This window comes from Panthera uncia (assembly GCF_023721935.1).
Source record: "Panthera uncia isolate 11264 chromosome C1 unlocalized genomic scaffold, Puncia_PCG_1.0 HiC_scaffold_4, whole genome shotgun sequence".
NCBI classification, from domain to species: domain Eukaryota; kingdom Metazoa; phylum Chordata; class Mammalia; order Carnivora; family Felidae; genus Panthera; species Panthera uncia.
The window spans coordinates 35026170-35045164 of record NW_026057585.1 but is presented as its reverse complement, the minus strand read 5'-3'; the positions used below and the strand labels follow the sequence as shown (position 1 = coordinate 35045164).

Sequence of the window (18995 nt, the reverse complement as noted above, 5' to 3'; positions counted from 1 at the left end):
TGGTTCCCAGCCATGCAAGGAAACAGGAGATTGACCAGGGTATCTTAAAAGATCAAGCCTAGTCTCTCCACACCACCTTCCCATTTCCTGGATGGTGGGAGATTCTATGAATTTGGGGGTTGGCATAAAATATCTTCTTTTTCACATGTAACTAATACAGTACCCGGTGCTCATAGACAGTGTTAGTTAACTTTGTTGAATTATGCTTTTTGTACAACTGGGATAAACAATTAAGATTAAATCTCCCAGAACTAATTGTTTTGTAGAATGAGGTTTGTTTCATTTTGAATTTTTGCTGACTTCATCTGGCAGGTTGAATGCCAAAATAAAAGAATGTAGGTGTTCTCAGGAGATCTGGCCATCCACTTTGCATCCCCTGAAATATGTTACTTCCTGCATAATGAAGCCAAGGATTTTATGCTGGGCAGTACTTTCCTTATTCTCACAAAGAGATTACTTAAAAGCCAGCCCTGGGAACTTTGTCCATGAGTCTCTGTAAGGAAGAAAGAGTAACACAGGGCTGCAGCTTCTGAGTATTCACTGGGTATAGCCCCTAAACACTAGGGTTTGGTTTTTTTTTTTTTTTCCTTATTTTCTCTTGTGTTTTTTTTCCTCCCACAGGGGAGAAAAATAGTTTTCGAAACATGACATCTGTGCTCAGAACAACAGCAAAGACATACCATGCAGCAACAATGAAGGGGAGGGGGGAGATAAGAGGCTATTGATACAGCTTGTTTTTCTTTACAAGACAGGTGCAGGGAGAATTCTGCAGTTTTTGGACTCCTGATTCATTCACTTGTACTAATTGTGCCGAAGGTAGTTAGCAAAAGTGAACAGGCACACTGTAGCTTTAAAAAGTCAGCCATGAACCAGAAGGCAGTTGGTGCAGCTTGTGTGTGATTCCTAACGTCATGTTGGCTGAGAGCCAGCCTGGTTTTATTTCACTGTGTCAAATTGTACCTCCTTATTGAATTCCTTTGCCAGCCTACTTTGTGAAAGAAAACATTGGGGTTTCTTTGGCTGTTCTTGATAAGCCTATAAAAAATGACATGTTTTAGTTGCTTCTAGGTAGGTTTTCTTTTTACTCTTCCACAAAAAAGAAAATAATAATAATAATAATAATAATAATAATAAGACAATGTGGTATGGTGTTACAGAGTATCATTGTGAGTGTTTTGTTTTGGTTTTTTTTTCTGAGATGCTTAGAAAATGGTGAATGTGTAACAGTTTCCAACTGAAGTGAAATCATTCTTTTGGCATGGAGCAGCAGCACTATCTTCTGTCTACTCTGTAACGGTGTGTGAATGTATGTTAATATCTATATGTATATTAAATGTTGGATTTCTCTATGAATGATCTAAGTGGTTTAGCAACTGGAAGTTTGTGTGTGTGTGTGTGTGTGTGTGTGTGTGTGTGTGTGTATCAGGAGAAAGATTATCCCACACTTAACAGTATTATTTGTTAATCATCTACTTCTCTAACAGTGATAAAATCTTGTGAATATACTAAATGATGCACTTGTCATGTCAGAGTAATCCCTGGAGAAGGAGTGCCGAAGTATAAAGTAATTTGAGAGGAAATGTATTTAATTTATGGCTTCAGCTGTAGAACAAGCACGTTTCAGAACTAGTTTTTTAAAGCAGTTTTGTTCATAGCTTTTTCATCTTGCTAATTGCATATTAATTGTGGAGGGTTTTTATTTTTTCACAGTCCTCATCCTACTAAACAAAAAGACAAAGTGATGGATGCTACTATATTTCCTTGGATGTTTTGGTGATTTTTACATAAATCTAATGAGCTGCCTCCCCTCTCTTACACACACACACACACACACACACACACACACACACACACCAGCACCACCTTTCTGTGCTAAGGGCTATCTGACATTTTTGTAAGCTTCCAGCTTTACCACAGCATGGCCATCTCACAGACAGGTTTTGAGGCTTTCGTTGAGAATACGTGAGGTAGGGGAATACTTGCTGACAAAAGCTTTAAGTGTTCTTTTGCATTGCAATGAAAAAATAGAAGGTTTGTGAGTGGACAAAAAAATGCAATTAAAAAAAGAAGAAAAGAAAGAAATCACAGCCCGTGGTCTGAAGGGGCAGGAAAAGGGGGATTGTTTTTCTCGACTTTGACTCATTTATGAGTTGCAGTGTCTTAAGTGAGAGCTTGGCACCCAGGGGAAGCTGTGCCAGTTCACACAGCACTTGTTTTCAACGAGGATTCAATTTCATTTGCAAATGCTTATTGTCAAGGCAGGGAGTGCCAGTACAGATGAAAGCACCCCAGTCCGTCTCCTCCAGTGCTTTAGGTTTAATCACATCTCTCCAATCGCTGAGGGAACCGGAGGTTTAAACAAACATACGTGAACTGGTGTGAAGCTGGAAAAAGGGACCATTATATTTCCGTTTCAGAATATATATTCTTCTCTCACTTTCTAAGAATTAAACACAAGCTTTTCTCCCTTATTGATTAGTTGCTGAAGTAAAGGAACCCTGCAGCCTTCCCATGCTATCTGTTGACATGGAAAACAAGGAAAATGGCTCTGTCGGTGTAAAAAAGTAAGTGAAACTGGCTTGTGAGTTCTGCTTCTGCAAACAACAGAGGGACTTGGTTTCTATTTTTATACTTCTTGCTTATCTACTACATTACACTGTCTGGGGGTTGTTTTGCTTGGTCTATACCGGCCACCACACTCCCTTCTCGCCCCAGCCCCAGTTGCCTTTTTCTTTATTCCATTTCTAAGACAGAGATGACTCAGGCATCAAACCGTGCATAAAGGGTTAGTGTATCAGGCTTTGGAACAGGGACGGTGGAGGATCTCAGCCCCGCATTCTGTATATTGAAACAAAACACCGAGCAAACAGACTCTGTCTTCCAAGTCCATAGGCTTGTAGGGTGGGGGTGCAGAACAGAGAATTTGAGTCTTTTTAAGTAAAATCACCTCTGTCAAAACTGAGACCTGTAGTAAAAAAAAAAAAAAAAAAAAAAGGAAAAAGCTTTAGTTAGAATACTAAGTTGAACAACTCTGCCCTAACTAATTTTATAAACTGATCCTCGAATGTGAAACATTTCAGCACATAACATGGTGTTCTGTTTTCATGTCCGTTCTCACATTTGAAACTTTATATTTGTTGTGAGTTATATGCTTGATTGTTTTAAGAAGGAAAATTCAGTTGCATTATGTAGCATATTCTAAAACATGCTACATATTTCAGGGTAACTCATAAGATTGCTATAAGTATATGAAAAATATGTATATTCCTATTTAGGTGTTATTGTGAAGTTATAACCACTTTGGCTACAAGGAGAAAGTAAGTTCCAAGAGAGTGTTATCTGCTTTATCTTCCTTGTCATTTAGTTTAAAATTGCCCTGAAGTTTAACTTTGGAGGAAACTAATTAAATATAATCCATAGAAGTTATGGTGTCTATATGAGGAAGGAGTATGCTATCTATTTGTGAATAGAAGGTATATTTTGCTTCACAGCAAAGTTACATTAAAATAAACTTAATAAAATATGCTTTTAAAATTCTCAGGTAATTTATGTATCAGTGCCATGCTGGCATGCTTATCCCATTCTTGAAGTTTAAGGTAGATAAATGTAGGAGAAATGAAAGAAACAGATGCACTTTTTTTTTTTTTTTTTTTTGTATGAGCAGTCCTGTCCAGTAGGACTGGAAATGTTGTACACTTTGCGTCCAAAATGGTAGCCGCTGGCCACATGTGGCTGTTTAAAAATTTGAAATGTTACTAGTTACTAGTGTAACTGACTAACTGAACTTTTAATTAATTTTAAAAGTTAACAGCTTTATGGAAATATAATTGGCACATAATAAACTCCATGTGTTTAAAATATAAAGTTTGTAAGTTTTGACATTTGTATACATTTGTGAAACCATTACCACGATTAAGATAACCCCCAAGTTTCCTCATAACTCTTTATAATCTCTTCCTCCTGTCCTTCTCTGCTGCCATATCCCTGGGCAACCATGGATAGGCTATGTGTCACTATAGATTAATTTAATTTTTCTACAATTTTATATAAATGAAACTATTCAGGGTGTACTTTTTTTGGGGGGGGGTGGGGAGAGTATGGCAGTCTGGTTACTTTCACCCAGGATAACTAATTTGGGATTCGCCCATGTTATAGTGTCTATCAGTATTTCATTATTTATTATGACTGAGTAGTATTTCATTGTATGGATATACAACAGATTGTTCACTGTTTATCCATCCACTTGCTGATAGACATTTGAGTTGTTTCCATTTTTTTTGGTATTACAAATAAAGCTGCTTTGACCATTTGTGTACAGGTCTGTGTGTGGACATATGCTTTCATTTTTCTTGGATATATATTTAAGAATGGAATGGCTGGGCTATATAGCAGGTATATGTTTAACTTTTTAGGAAACTGTTTTCTAAACTGGTGGTCATTTTACATTCCACCAATGGTATGTAAGTGTTCTGGTTGTTCTATATCCTCATGAACTTGGTGTGATCAGTCTTTTTCATATTAGGTATTATATTGGGTGTGGTTTTCATTTTTATTTCCCTGAAGACCAAAGATGGTGAACATCTTATTGGTATGCCATCCATACCTCTTTCATAAGTAAAATATTGTTCAAATATTTTGCCCATCTTTTTATTAGGCTAGTATTTATGTATTATTTTATAGACAGTTTTTGTATATTCTGGGTGCAAGTACCTTATATACGTAATTTGAAAATATTTTCTAGTGGTATGAGACTTGTCTTTTTATTCTCTCTACAGTGTCTTTCAAACTGTAGGAGTTTTTAATTTCAGTGAACTCCAGTTTATCCATTTATTATTTCATGAATAGTGCTTTTAGTGTCGTGTCTATGAAGTATTTGCCTAACCTAAGGTCACAAGGATTTTCTCTTACATTTTCTTATATTTGGGACTGTGATTTGGGGGTTAATTTCTGTGTATGGTGTGAGATAAGGATTAAATTGTTTCTGGTGGTGGGGGTGATGGTAGGGTTTTTTGCCTATGAATATCCAATTGTTCTAGCTCCATTTGTTGAATTGTTCTTGCAACTTTGTTGAAAAATAATTGATTGCATGTGTGTGAATGTATTCCTGGACTATTTTATTCCATTCATAATTTTGTATATATTTATGCCAATATAACACAGTTTTGGTAACTATAGCTTTGTAACAAATCTTGAAATCAAGTAGTGTTATCTATTTAACTTTGTTCTTTTTCAGACCTGTTTGGTCTCTCCTAGGTTCTTTGCATTCCCAAATGATTTTTAGAATCAGTTTGTTAATTTCTACAAAAATCAAAACCAAAAAAAAAAAAATGCCTGCTGGTGCTTTGATGGCACTGCATTGAATTATAGATCAACTTAGAGAGATTGATCTCTTAACAATATTGTGTCTTCCAACCTGTTGATGCAGTATTTTTGTCCATTTACTTAGGTCTAATGTAATTTCTCTAAGTGGGGTTTTGTAATTTTCCATCTCTAGGTCTTGTACATCTTTTGTCAGATATATCCCTACATAATTTATAATTTCAGGCTATTATAAATGGTATTGCTTTTTAAATTTTAATATCCAATTGTTGATAGTATATAGAAATATAATTGATTTTTTTATTGACCTCATATTCTACAACCTTGATAAATTCATTTATTACTTCTAGTAGCTTTTGGGTAGATCCAATTAGATATTTGACATAGACAATTATGTCTTGTAAGTAAAGACAGTTTTACTTTTTCCTTCCAGATGTGAATATATTTTATTTCTCTTACTGCCCTTATTGCACTGAGTAGGCTCTTCAGTGAAAAGTTGCATAGAAGTGGTGAGATTGGACAAACTAGTTTTGTTTCCTTAAGGGAAAACATTTAGTCTTTTTTTGTCTTTGCCTTTCTATATATAATGTGCCACTTTTTGTCTGCTTTTAAGATGTTTTTCTTTATCATTGATTTTCAAGCAATTTGAGTATGAGATTTGGTATAGTTTTGTTCATTTTTCTTGTGCTTGGAGTTTTGTTTTGTTTTTCAGCTCTATGGACTTTGTTTTCATCAAGTATGGAAATTTTCCAGGCATTCTTTTTTGGTTCCCCTCACTTCTCCTTTGGTGATTCCAAATATGGTGTATTTGATCACTTGATACTGTGCCACAATTCACTAATGCTCTCGGTTGTTTTGTTTTGTTTTGTTTTGTTTTTTATTCTTTTTTCTCTGTGTTTCATTTTGGATAGTTTCTATTGTTTTGCCTTCAAGGTCACAAATCTTTTCTTCTGAAGAGTATGATCTTGTTGTTAATCCCACTCATTGTATTTTCCATTTCAGACAATGTAGTTTCCATCTCTAGAAGTTCAAACTGGGTCTTTTTTTTTTTTTTTTTTTAATGCCTTGACATCTCTAATTAACATATTCATTGATGCCTCTAGCTTCTGAATATATGGCATATAGTAACTTCATAATATATGAAGTAACTGTTTCAGTGTCTCTACTAATTCTATCATTTCTCTGTCCATTTCAGTTGATTGATTTCTCAATGAGAATGGGTTATGATTTTCTGCTTCTTTTCATACCTGGTAATTTTTTTAAATGTTTATTTACTTTTGAGAAAGAGAGAGTCAGGGAGGGGCAGAGAGAGAGAGGGAGACAGAGAATCTGAAGCAGGCTCTGAGTTGTCATTGCAGAGCTGGATGTGGGGCTTGAACTCATGAACTGTGAGATCATGATCTGAATTGAAATCAGAAGCTTAACCATCTGAGCCATCCCAGGCATTCCCATACCTGGTAATTTTTGATTGAATGTCAGATACTGTGAATGTTACCTTGTTGGGTGCTGGATATTTTTGGTATTCCTACAAATAATCTTTTTTTTTTTTTTTTGAGAAGAAAGTGCAAGTGTGAGTGGGGGAGAGGGGCAGAGGAAGGGGGAGAGAGAAAGAATCTCAAGCAGGCTCCACACTCAGCCCCACAAAAGACTCAATCCCATGACCCTGGAAACATGACCTGAGCTGAAATTAAGAGTCGGAAGCTCAACCAGCTGAGCCACCCAGGCGCCCCTCTATAAATATTCTTGATCTCTGTCCTGGATGCAGTTAAGTTACTTGCAAACAATCTGATCCTATTAAGTCTTGGTTTTAAGTTTTGTTAGGCAGGACAAGGGCTGCATTTAATCAAAGGGTATTTTTCCCCTCTTACTGAGGCACGGCCCATCTTGTACTCTAGCCAATGCTCTTGAATTATGAGGTTTTCCTCTCTGGCAGATGGAGACAAGCACTATTCCCATCCCTGCATGATCGCCAAGGATCATGCTCTCGAATTTTTATGTTGGGTGGTTCTTTCCTCAGCCTTGGTTAGTTTTCTCACATGTATGTGATAATCAGTACTCTGCAAAGCACTTGAAGAAGTTTCTGCAGATCTCTGGGGTCCTCGTGCTGAAAGCTGTCTCTTCTCTCGTCTTAGGAACTCTCCTCTGTACACAGCCTAAATTCTCTTCAGGCAGTGATGGGATAGAGCTTACCTTGCTTGTTTTCCATTCTTTGGGCATCAGCACCCTTTATTACATACGCCCAATGTCTCGAGTGCCATTCTTTCATATACATTTTTTTTCCTATTTTTCTAGTTGTTTTAGGCAGAGGAATAAATCTTGTCCTCGTTACTCCATCTTGACCAGAAACAGAAGTTCCAGTTAATTAATACAGCCACAAGTGGCCAGTGGCTAACCTGTTGGGCAGAGTAGAGTTAGATTATATAGAATCCCAAAAGGCACAAAACATAGGATCTTATGGTTGTTTCTGAGACCTACCAAAACTGGGGCTTGTGCTGCTTTTATTTCCAGGCATGAAAAATAATAATTGTGTTACTAGGGAGTATACTGTCACAAACGGTCACTTCCAAAGAAGCCTAAGATAACAGTCCTTGTTCACTGGCCACATGCTTCTGATCAGAGCTTTAGTTTTGCAAGGCTGCTGTTTATGGAGTCCCTACATATATCTAGTACTTTGTGTGAGACTTGTCAGTCCTCACAACCATATTTTGAGGTACCGTATATGTTATTATTCCCATTTTATAGATGAGAAAACTGATGTTCCAGGAAGTTAAAAACATATTACTGACAAGGCATTTTACATCTTTTGTACTCAATTTTCTAAATCCATTTTGTATTTTATGCTTTATATCTCAATTTGGATGCAAAATTTTCATTGGAAGTATTTGATCTGTATTAGATTTCATAAGATTTACAGTTAAAAAAGGTAGAATCACATACCCAAATAATTCCAAACATACTTAAAAGTTCTAATAACTGAATCAAATACCAAAAAATTATTTTTGTGTTATATGTATATACATTGACACAACTGGTTCTTCTTTTTTAGAAGATTTGATTTGACTTTGAAGCAAATATGTATCCGTTTCAAAATGTCCAAGTTAAATAAATTGACTAAGACTTTGTCAGTTCAATCTCATTAACATAGAATTCAAAGTGGTGTATACATTTATAAACAACTGTAAGTTTACCCATGTCAATATATCATTTTTTCAAACTTTTCTTAAAATTTGTTAGAAAATTACAAAATTATCATTGTATACTTATGGTATATTATTATTGCTCTATTGTATGTATACTCTGAAAGGTTTCAATTTCAAATTTTATGCCAGTTTAGCTTGGTCACAAACCAGCTTTTCCTTTTTTTGGGGGGTGGGGGAGGCAGGTCCAAATTTAGTTCATTCACATGTAGTGTGATGTCAATGAAAAAATATAATATACTTTGCCATTTTTTGGTCTTCATTGAATATTTGGCAAGCATTCATTTGATGTAATAAAATCTTGAATTGGATTTAACAGTATAGTAGATCTTTGTACAATTCTTCTAGGACTTATCCAACAAGAATTGGCAAAGAACACACATCATTAAATTCATTGTGTTCTCTGTGTGTGTGTGTGTGTGTGTGTGTGTGTTTTAACAGTTCCATTATCTGGCATTGATCCATAGCATTTGCAAATATATAATGAATGATTTAACAATGGTATCTATGACATTTCAAGAATTTGCTTTAGAAAACTGAACATGGATATCATACAGTAGAATAAAGCGGTGAGGGAAACATCAGTCACTTGTTTTAGAATTACATTAAATCCAGATTTTGTTTTAGTTAACATCCATCAGAATAGAGTTTAATTTTTTCATATCTAGTTGAAATTTTTCTTTGACAGATGTAAAAGGTTTAAAAATATTTAAAGTATGAGTTCAGTGTTTCAGGCCATAAATTGACAATATTTCTTCAAAAATTTGGAAGTTTTTTGAGACAAAGCATACTGCAAGTATCAATTGGGCAGGGTCTTTTATGTTGCACTATTTATCTAAAGCTAAAGAAAAGTAATTGTGTTTTTCACATTTTTAACCAGTTGATCTTTGATATTGTTAAAAAGATTTTGTCTTCTTCAGGCAATTGTTGGATGGCTTGACTGAAAACTCTTTCACTTTTTGTGAAGTACCTTTTTAGTCTTTTCTCATAATATTCTAACAACACTGAATATAACCAGATGTCTATGGAAAAATTGTTTTCTTTTTTGTGCAAGAATCCAAGCCGTATATAGCTATACAAATTTATAAGCTCAGATTCTGTTTAAAATCACTTTAAAGCATTTTGTTGGACATTTAATTTTGAATTCAAGTGGCTAATGTCATTAGTTCCTTTTTGGTTGTTGAAAAGAAAGTTACCAAATCTATATGTTCAATGAAAATTCTCTTAATACTGTACAGTCTCTTAATACTGTACATTTTATTATCTTTATCATTTTTTTACACAACAGGCTGCTTTTTCTCCTTTTGCTCTGCTCCAGCAAATTGCAATTGCTATTCATTGTGAAATTTACAATATACTTTCAGCCAGCCTTCTTTTTTCTTTATTCTTCTGGTTCTAATGCTAGTTTCTACATCTCCTCTCAATTCTGCATGAGTAGTATGCTACCCTTTTAAACTTTCAAATTTATCCATACCTATTTTTAAATTTTTTTTTTAAATGTTTATTTATTTCTGAAAGAGAGACAGACGGAGTGTGAGCAGGGGAGGGGCAGAGAGAGAGGGAGACACAGAATCTGAAGCAGGTTCCAGGCTCTGAACAGAGCCTGATAATGGGCTCGAACCCACAAACTGTGAGATCATGACCTGAGCCAAGTCGGATGCTCAACTGACTGAGCTACCCAGGCGCTCTGTATCCATTCCTATGTTTAACTAAAACATATTTATTATAATTAAAGTAGTTAGGAATGTCAACTTAATTACCAAATGTAACATACAAAGAGATTCTTATAACTTGAGCTGTTTGCATCAAATACATTATAGTGCTACATGCGTGTGTAGGAAAAAATCATTTGAACTGAATCACTCCGTTGATACCAACTTGATAGGTTGTGTGTTTGTGTATAATACTAGAGAGGACGCATGCATCTGATAGGGGAACTTCAACAAAGTATCCTAGGTGATGCAGCATTTAAAGTGATATGTTGTCACACTAAAACAATGAAGTTGTGTTTAAACATGTTTTGTACCTGTTCAAGTTTTTACATTTAAATTTAAACTAATTAAAATTAAATACAATTAATAATTCAGTTCCTTGGTCAAATGGCTACCATATCTCACAGGTATATAGCCAGGTGAAACTCTCGCACATATGTTCTAGGAGGAAGGTTAGAAGGGAAGGTTAGGAGGGAAGTGAGGGGGTATGGATGTAGTCATTGTCAAGATCCTAACTTTTATTTTGCCTGGTGGGTTCTTGGCTGTTTATTAAGTTTAAAAATAACTAAATAAGAGGGAACCATCTTAATAATTTGGACTAGATCCTATACATTTTGTATACAAATAGTTTTCTGATCCCATATGTATAAACATAGTCATACAAGAACATACACGTATATTCACATGTGTTCAGGAATATACACATACATACATAGGGATGTGCACATATACTTAAAGGATACATAAGCTTTTATTGAACAAGTGGGATTACAGTATTGTGTTTTTGTGGGTTGTAGATGCACAGATTTTAGATTAATCATAAACATTGATACATGACACTCTTATTGACCTATGTTTGAACATGTTGGATCCATGTTAGAATTTTTACTAATTCTAAAAAAAAAAAAAACAAAAAGAATTCTAGGTATTTTACATGTATGTGCCTATCTGTACAAATCACAAGTATTCAATATCAGTTTTTTTGTGTCATTTACTTAGTCTTACTCCCTTTCTCAACAGTGAGTCTTTTTTCCCTTCTTTGGTTTTCTTCTAGGATAGAAGAGGAACAAATGTTCCCACACAATAGACGCTTATAACAAGTTAGGAGCTTTTCAACAGGAAGTGGTTTATTTCCCTACCATCGCCATGTCCCTCACCCCTCAGTGGAGAACTCTAATGCAATAGAAAATTCACAGTAGCAAAGTTTAGCAAGGATTTTGAAAAGAAGCTATTTCTTATTAATGCTGAGCCTTTTCTTGCACGCATATCTCACCATATCCCCTGCCTTTGTGGTCAGTATATGGTTTCATTTTGAAGCATAGACTTTTTTTTTTTAATTTTGAAACTAAAATTCCTTTTATAATTTTAATATGATACTTTTATTTGTGATGAGTGCTATAAAGTTTTAAGCTTGCTTTAATAGTATAATACTGACTTTTGGGAGGCTGTTAACTATAATAACTATTAAGCTAAGCATTAAGTTAAAGAAATTAACATTTTTGCCCATGTGAATTAGGGTTAACAGGTGAATGGTGGAAGTAAATATTAAGGTAGAGTTAGAAGTTATTGTTAGTATTGTTAGAATTTCAAAATTCTGATCTCATTGTAGAATTATCAGAGAGGCTTTTTATATAACAGTAACAACAATGGCTACTATTATTTAACCTTATAAAAATTATCTAACAATGCTTGTGTGTACAACAATCCACCATTCAGGTCCCCATCTCTAAGGGAAGCAGTCACATCTAGGGTTAAATAAATAACCTAATGGGATATAGGATACTTGGTTATTTGTCTGAAACCCTTGCCTGGCTCCTTAGCAAAGGAGGAAGAGGAAACTGATAGAAATAATTGTGTGTCTGATCACTGGTTTCAGCTTTTGCTCATTTGCTCCTAATCCTGTCCATTTGTGGTGCCCCATAAATAATCAGTAGTCCTTAGATGTATTTTCTTTGAAAGCCATGAGGAAATTATATCCATCTGCTGGGTAGTTCCTGGGTACTCTCTCCCCATTAGGCTCCTCTTGTCTGTTTTTACCTTTCCCAGACCCCACAACCACACTCCTTGACTCTACGTGAACACAATGAGTGATGTTTCCCACCATGCTATTCTTTCCAGGGAATAGCAATCTGAAACAGAGGGTCATTATGATGGTAAGGATACCTCTATACTAAAAGCAGGGAAAACAAAACTCCCAAAACATTTTAAGTGGCTAAATACCAAATGCTTCTTAATGGTTTGGAAGGAAGGAAAGAAGGAAGGAAGGGAGGGAGGGAGGGAGGGAGGAAGGGAGAAAAGAAGGAAGGGAAGAAGGAAGAGAGGGAAGAAAGAAGGAAGGAATGGTGAGAAGGAGGGAAGAAGAAAAAAGAGAATAGGAGGGGAGGTAAACTGAGCCCATAATTCAAACTTGAAAAATAACCTTTCTAATCAGGTTGTAACTGATGTTGTAACCCTTCTGCAGATATTTTTGGTGGGATAAGTTAGGGTGCTATATGGTTTCTTGAATACAAATAATATATGGGAGTTAATAGTGATACTCGTAACTGGTACAGTTTTATTTTTCTTAGTGAAGCTAAAATTCATTCCTTAATATTTTAGGGTGTCTGTTCACTATGATACTCAGATGGCATATTGGCTCAGGCTACCATAACAAAACACCATAGACTGGGTGGTTTAAACAACAGAAATCGTTCTGGAGGCTGGGAAGTCCAAAATCAAGGTACCAGCAGATTCAGTTCCTGATAAGACCTGTGTTTCTGGTCTTTATGTGGACTTCCCACAGTGCATGCATGCTGGCTGATAAGGCCGCCAGTCCTGCTGGATTAGGATCTTACCCTTATGACCTCATTTAATCTTAATTGTCCTATCTACTAAAAGCCCTATATTGAAATGCAATCATATTGAGGGTTAGGGCTTCTACATATGAATTGGTTGGGGGGGGGCGGGCACAATTCAGTTTAATCATAGGGTCTTATGACAAATATTTGATTATTCCCTTAACTTAAATGATAACCTGAGTTAAGAATTGAGTCTGTTTATTGTGTTGATTTGTATTGTGTCCATTGCAAACAACTACCTTAAAGAAGTGTACATTTCAGGAGCACCTAGGTGGCTCAGTCAGTTAGGCATTCGACTTCAGCTCAAGTCTGATCTCACCATTCGTGAGTTCAAGCCCCGCATCAGGTTCTCCGTGTGTGTGTGTGTGTGTGTGTGTGTCAAAAATAAATAAACATTAAAAAAAATTTTTTTTAAAGAAGTGTACATTTCAAAAGAATAAAATGCATAAAACCAGAGAGTCAGCCAAGCATGTCATCATTTAAAGCATGAAAACAACAGGAGTTTCAGTCAAATCCAGCAAAATTCACACACATGCATTATATATCTTTTATACGTTAGCGGCTCTGACGGGTTGCTGTTTTCTACCTAGTTTCTGGCATGCTACTGATATCCCTACAGAAGGAAAGCCGAGCTTGTCTAATAATAAAGCCATAGTTAAGTCCTTTGGAATAGTGACCTCTGGGCTGTGGCTCAGAGCAGGGAGGGAAGGCTCGTCTGGTGGTGCTTGCACAGTTGTCTTTAGTGTTGACTGGGATATGAAACATAAGTGTGTTTGTGTTTCGCGGGAATTTTGGCATGAATTGTATCTGATAGTGAATACAAAATTAATTCGTTGCGTCCTCTTGAGAGGAGTGTCCTTATTTACACTTGTTCAGAGGTCTTTATTTGTACAAATAAGTTGAGAACAGGTAGGGAAAGAGGCAGTTACAGAATCCCTTGTTTTTGGAAAGATGGGGTGAGGTGCTGGGGAGACATTCCCAGCAGAGGTATGTCAAAGACAGAATGCCATGTGATTTTGGAGGAGAGCCATCAGCCTGAAGGAAGAGTCTAGTACAGCGGAAAGAAATACAGGAAGATGCCCTGTCTGTCCCTGGGGTGTGCTCCTGTGTTGCTTCTGATTCAGGCCCCCAAAGCCTCTCTCCACACCTAGCACGGCCTGACTCACCTTGCCATGGTGACTTTTACTTCTCTGCCCTCCTTCTTCCATCTGTCGATTCCTCCTGTTCCTTAACCATTTGTGGAATAAGGCAGGGGACACACATAACCCTTTTCATCAGTTGGCTGACTTGAGATTTTCCCCTTCGCTAGACAGAGTTCCCAAGGCTCATCAAGTGCCTGGCTTAGAGTAGGCAGGTTAAAATTAATTAATGAGTAGAATAAGAGCTTTGGGATATTAGGAATAGGACGTTTAACCAGTACCTTTAAAAAGTGATTAGGATTCTAATCTTTGTCGGCTGAACCGACAGAGCTTTGAATGGCATGACCAAACTGTGGATATGAGAAAATCCAGGATGTTGCCCAGTTGGATTTCAGTACAAACTTAGAATGGGAAATAAGCCTGGAAAGTTACGTTTGAATCAAATTTCTGAATGCCAAACTAAAGAATTTGAAATATACAGAAGGCTTGAAGAGTTATTTGTTTTTTTCAGTGCTTTCATTGCTTGAATGTGCTGCAGCTAAGTGCAGTCAACTCTTACTTATCAGAGTTTTAAAAAAATGAAAAATGGCCTGTCAAGAAACTTTGAATCATCTTTTTTTTTTTAGGCCTTCCTTTTAGCCAGATCCCTGCTAGTTTGGTTGAAGGGAGAGGGAAGAAGGAGTGAGATAAAACTAAAGCTCATTTAGTTGCTGTGTTGTGAGATATGTCATAGGCAAAAAAAAAATCAATATTAATTTATTATAATCAGAATTATATTGCTTTTAGCCAAAGGCTGTTCTAAGATATGGGCAAAGAGTAGTTTAATTTCATTTTGAAAATAAGTTATAAAGATCAAGGCACTACAAAGTTAGAATGCATTTCTGAATGGAAACATAAGCAACATTGAGAATTAGCCGTATAAAAGGAGTAATGTGATAAATATATTACTATATTACGTTGACTACTGTCTAAAATAGCTTTTGCTCTGAACTTTAAAGCAGAAATGCAATTAATGAGTATAATGGGGTTTTGAAATCTCATATGGATTATATTTATGCACAGTTTCCTTTTGGTCTGACCAACCCTCAGAATCGAGAATATCATGAGTACTATAAAATACACACATGCTAGATTCCGAGAAAGGGATTCAGCTATTTTCCACCTGCCTTCACTAATGTGTAAAGGAGAAATGGAGACTTATGCTGCCAGCACTTAAAATTACAATGTGCCAACATGAAAAACGCTTATAATAAGGTCTTCATCTGCATGTATGTGCCAAATTTGTTATGTATTGCATTTCTGTCCCAATGATTGTGTCTCTAGATCTCTTTAAAAGTGAGGTGATTGTTTAATTAAGGTATAATTGCTTCCCAGTGTGAATTATCCACGCATGATATAATTTTTATCAATATACGTATGATGTACTTAACCCATATACACAAGGACTAAATGGTGACTGTGTTAAATGATTTGATTAAGTGATGGGATTGTAGAAAATTCTACCCTTCGTTTCTTGCTAGTTTTTTGTAATAAGTTAGAATACATATATATATATTTTAAACATCCCATGCCTGGAAAAATATTCCTGAATTTGTCATCTTTATACATTATATTTCAAGAAACATTTTGCTATGATGATAGTGAATAATAAATATCAAATGGATAATGGAACTTTTGTATCTGCCATCTCATTTCATCAGCACAAAATTAGCAGCCACAATGGGAACCACCATCTGGGAGGTGTTTTAAACAGCGCCATTTAAACTCCTTCTGGAATTTGACATGCACAAGTTATAAGAAAAGATTTGGGGGGCGCCTGGGTGGCGCAGTCGGTTAAGCGTCCGACTTCAGCCAGGTCACGATCTCGCGGTCCGTGAGTTCGAGCCCCGCGTCAGGCTCTGGGCTGATGGCTCGGAGCCTGGAGCCTGTTTCCGATTCTGTGTCTCCCTCTCTCTCTGCCCCTCCCCCGTTCATGCTCTGTCTCTCTCTGTCCCAAAAATAAATAAAAAACGTTGAAAAAAAAATTAAAAAAAAAAAAAAAGAAAAGATTTGGAGAGAATGGTCCATTTAAAAGGGAACAAAGTGTCTCAGTTTGGCCACAAAGAGCAGTCCTTTAGGAGATGTATGGCTTTCCTAGTGGGAAGAGGTGACCCTTAAATCCATTGTCTGAAATGTAGTCATAATTTCATGTGGCCTTGGCACTTCGGGTCCCCCAGCCCCCACTTTCATGTTGCCCTTGATCATCTCCAGTTTTCTTCTTAAAACTGTTGCCAAAAAACACTGGAAGGGCCCAGCAAAATTATCCATCATACTCTACCATAAACAACCTTGAAGTGACAACATGTGCCTGCATGTGCCTGCCTTTGCAAGCCATCCTCTCTCAAGGGCTAACTTAGGATGTGTCTGGAGCAATAGATGCCTTTCAAAATTGCCATTGAAAATCTTAAGGTGTCCTAGTCAGGCAGAACTTTCTGGGCCCTCCAGCACGTGTGTCTTCAATAGCACTTGTTTGCCTCTCTCTCTCTCTCTCTTTTTTTTTTAAGTGTATTTATTCTATTTTGAGAGAGAGCAGAGGAGTAGGAGAGGAGCAGAAAGAGAGGGAGAGAGAGAATTTCAAGCAGGCTTTGTGCTGTCAGTGCAGAGCCAGATGCAGGCTCTGTCTCATGAACATGAGATCATGACCTGAGCCAAAATCAAGAGTCGGGTGTTTAACTGACTGAGCCACCTAGGACCCCACCTCTCAATTCTAGTATTACTTAGAGTTAGCTGTTTACATGTCTGCTTCCCTCATCAGATTGCTAGCTCTTGAGGGCAGGGACTATGTATTCCTATCGTTGTAACCTTGCATCTAGGACTGAGAAGTCAGTAGGCTTTTAGTAAATCTTTGTTGCATCAGTGAGTTAAGGAGAGTAGAAAAGCACAGATTTGGAAGAAATATATATGGAATCCATTCCTGATTTATCTACTCTGTGGTTTGGGGTGAGTTTCTTAACCTTTCTAATCCTTAGTTTCCTAAAAACAGGTTATTACAGTAGCCAGTTGATAAGGAGCTGGGAGGCTGTTAATAGGAAATGTATAAAAAGTATATTACAGACTCTATGTACTCTCTGGTTCTTAGTCCACAAACGTTTTGCTCTGCATCAGCTGTGCACCTCAGACCTATGCCAGATGCAGGAGAGCTGAAGAGATGCAGATAGACAGGTTGTCCTCTTGGGATGTGAGTAGTCTAACACTGTGATTTTTCTTCTAAGTTATTTGGGGGCTTTTTGCTGGTAGGCCTAAACTGAGGGTGGATCAATCACCAAATGCACTGATTGGTTTCATGCTGCTTGTTTCTTCTGTGTGGATCCCCTTGCCCTAAATATGAAAGCACGCCGGTTCTCCATGGCTCCTCTTCTTCGTGGTACGCTACCCACACACAGTGTTGTAAAGTCTTTGTTCTCTGCTGCATTGCTAGTACTCAGGAATATTTCACATTTATGGAAGTGATGATGTCATATCCCAGAAGAATAAGAATCAGGAAAGCCTCCCATCCTAACATGACAACGTAGCATACTTTTGTATTACAATTAGATAACTATTCTTTATGAGGAAAGGCAGTTAATTGAAGTCAGCCACGGGGAGAGTGAATTCAGATGTTTTCTGGTGCACTTAAAAGTATATCTGATGGGACTGTCTGCTCACTGCTAGAAGTGAGCTCGTTAGAAAACTTAAAAGATTTGTTGGAAAATGAACTCCTTTCTAAACATTCTTCAAACCCACCTTAAGCAAGAGAGGGAAGAAAAATGGTACCTTAAAGGGAGTGCCCACTATCAGCTCGTGATTGTGTACATTAATGGGATGATGGAAAATCCCAGCATGTGGACAATGTTTTAAAAAAACACTTAGCTTTGACTTTAAAATACATAGTTAATGTTTGCCAAGGTTAGTTTGAAGTAGCTTTTTCTCTGTGTGTATTGCCTGTTAAACGGTAGGAAGGTGTGTGTGTGTATGTGTGTGTGTGTGTGCACATAGTGAGCATGCATGTATATGAGTGCATGTGTACATGGGCATGCAGTGTTTATAGATTCACAATCTCTAAGCCCGAAAGGGAAAACACTACTAACTAGTAAGCATTGTCTCTAAATGTTTTTTAAATCAAGTGTTGTGTTGATAAATCATTGATCATGTGTGCCATTGATTAAGGGCTGTCTTTTCTTAAGACAGAATTTTAGTTTTTTAATCAAATATTTTAAGTTCCTACTATGGGCAAACCATTATGCTAGGGATGAGGAAGATGTACAGCTTGACTTATGAATATCTGAATGTTTTCAGGAATCCCCAAAGTCTGAGCAATTTCATTTCCATTAAAAGTAACATGAATGCTTTCAACTTGTGCTACATGTTGTTAGTTCTAGACCCAGTTTTCTTGTCACCCTCTCCCAAGTTTTCAGTTACTCTCTAAATGCTTCTGTCTCCCAAATGTATACCTCTTGCCCACTCATCTGCTTTGACCACCAGACACATATCCCACATTCAGTCTCTGCTTGTATATAGATGGTACTCAAAATTCAGTGTGTCCAACTAAACCTAGCAGTGGCATCTAAGAGAAGTTACCACTGTCCTTCCAGTTCCATGACACTTCCATCTCCTTCATTCTCTATGTCTAGTCCACGACTAAGTCATGCTGATTTTCTTGGTTAAAAATCTTTCACATCCACACACTTCCTCTCCTGTCCATAGCCACCACTCTAGTCTGGATCACCATGACTTTGCTTGGATGACTCCAGTAGACCACCTCTCACTGGCACC

At 36.8% G+C, this 18995-nt stretch overlaps 1 protein-coding gene across 1 annotated transcript in view; it reads left to right on the top strand.

The window, feature by feature from the left end:
* Nucleotides 1–688: 688 nt before the first annotated feature.
* The window catches only part of SAMD13 (sterile alpha motif domain containing 13), a 37369-nt gene continuing 19062 nt past the window's right edge, over nucleotides 689–18995 (top strand). The window contains exons 1-2 of the mRNA XM_049616911.1: nucleotides 689–1068; nucleotides 2480–2564. Coding sequence (XP_049472868.1) covers nucleotides 2512–2564 — 53 coding nt within the window. The 5' untranslated portion in view covers nucleotides 689–1068; nucleotides 2480–2511. The remainder of the gene's footprint in view (nucleotides 1069–2479; nucleotides 2565–18995) is intronic.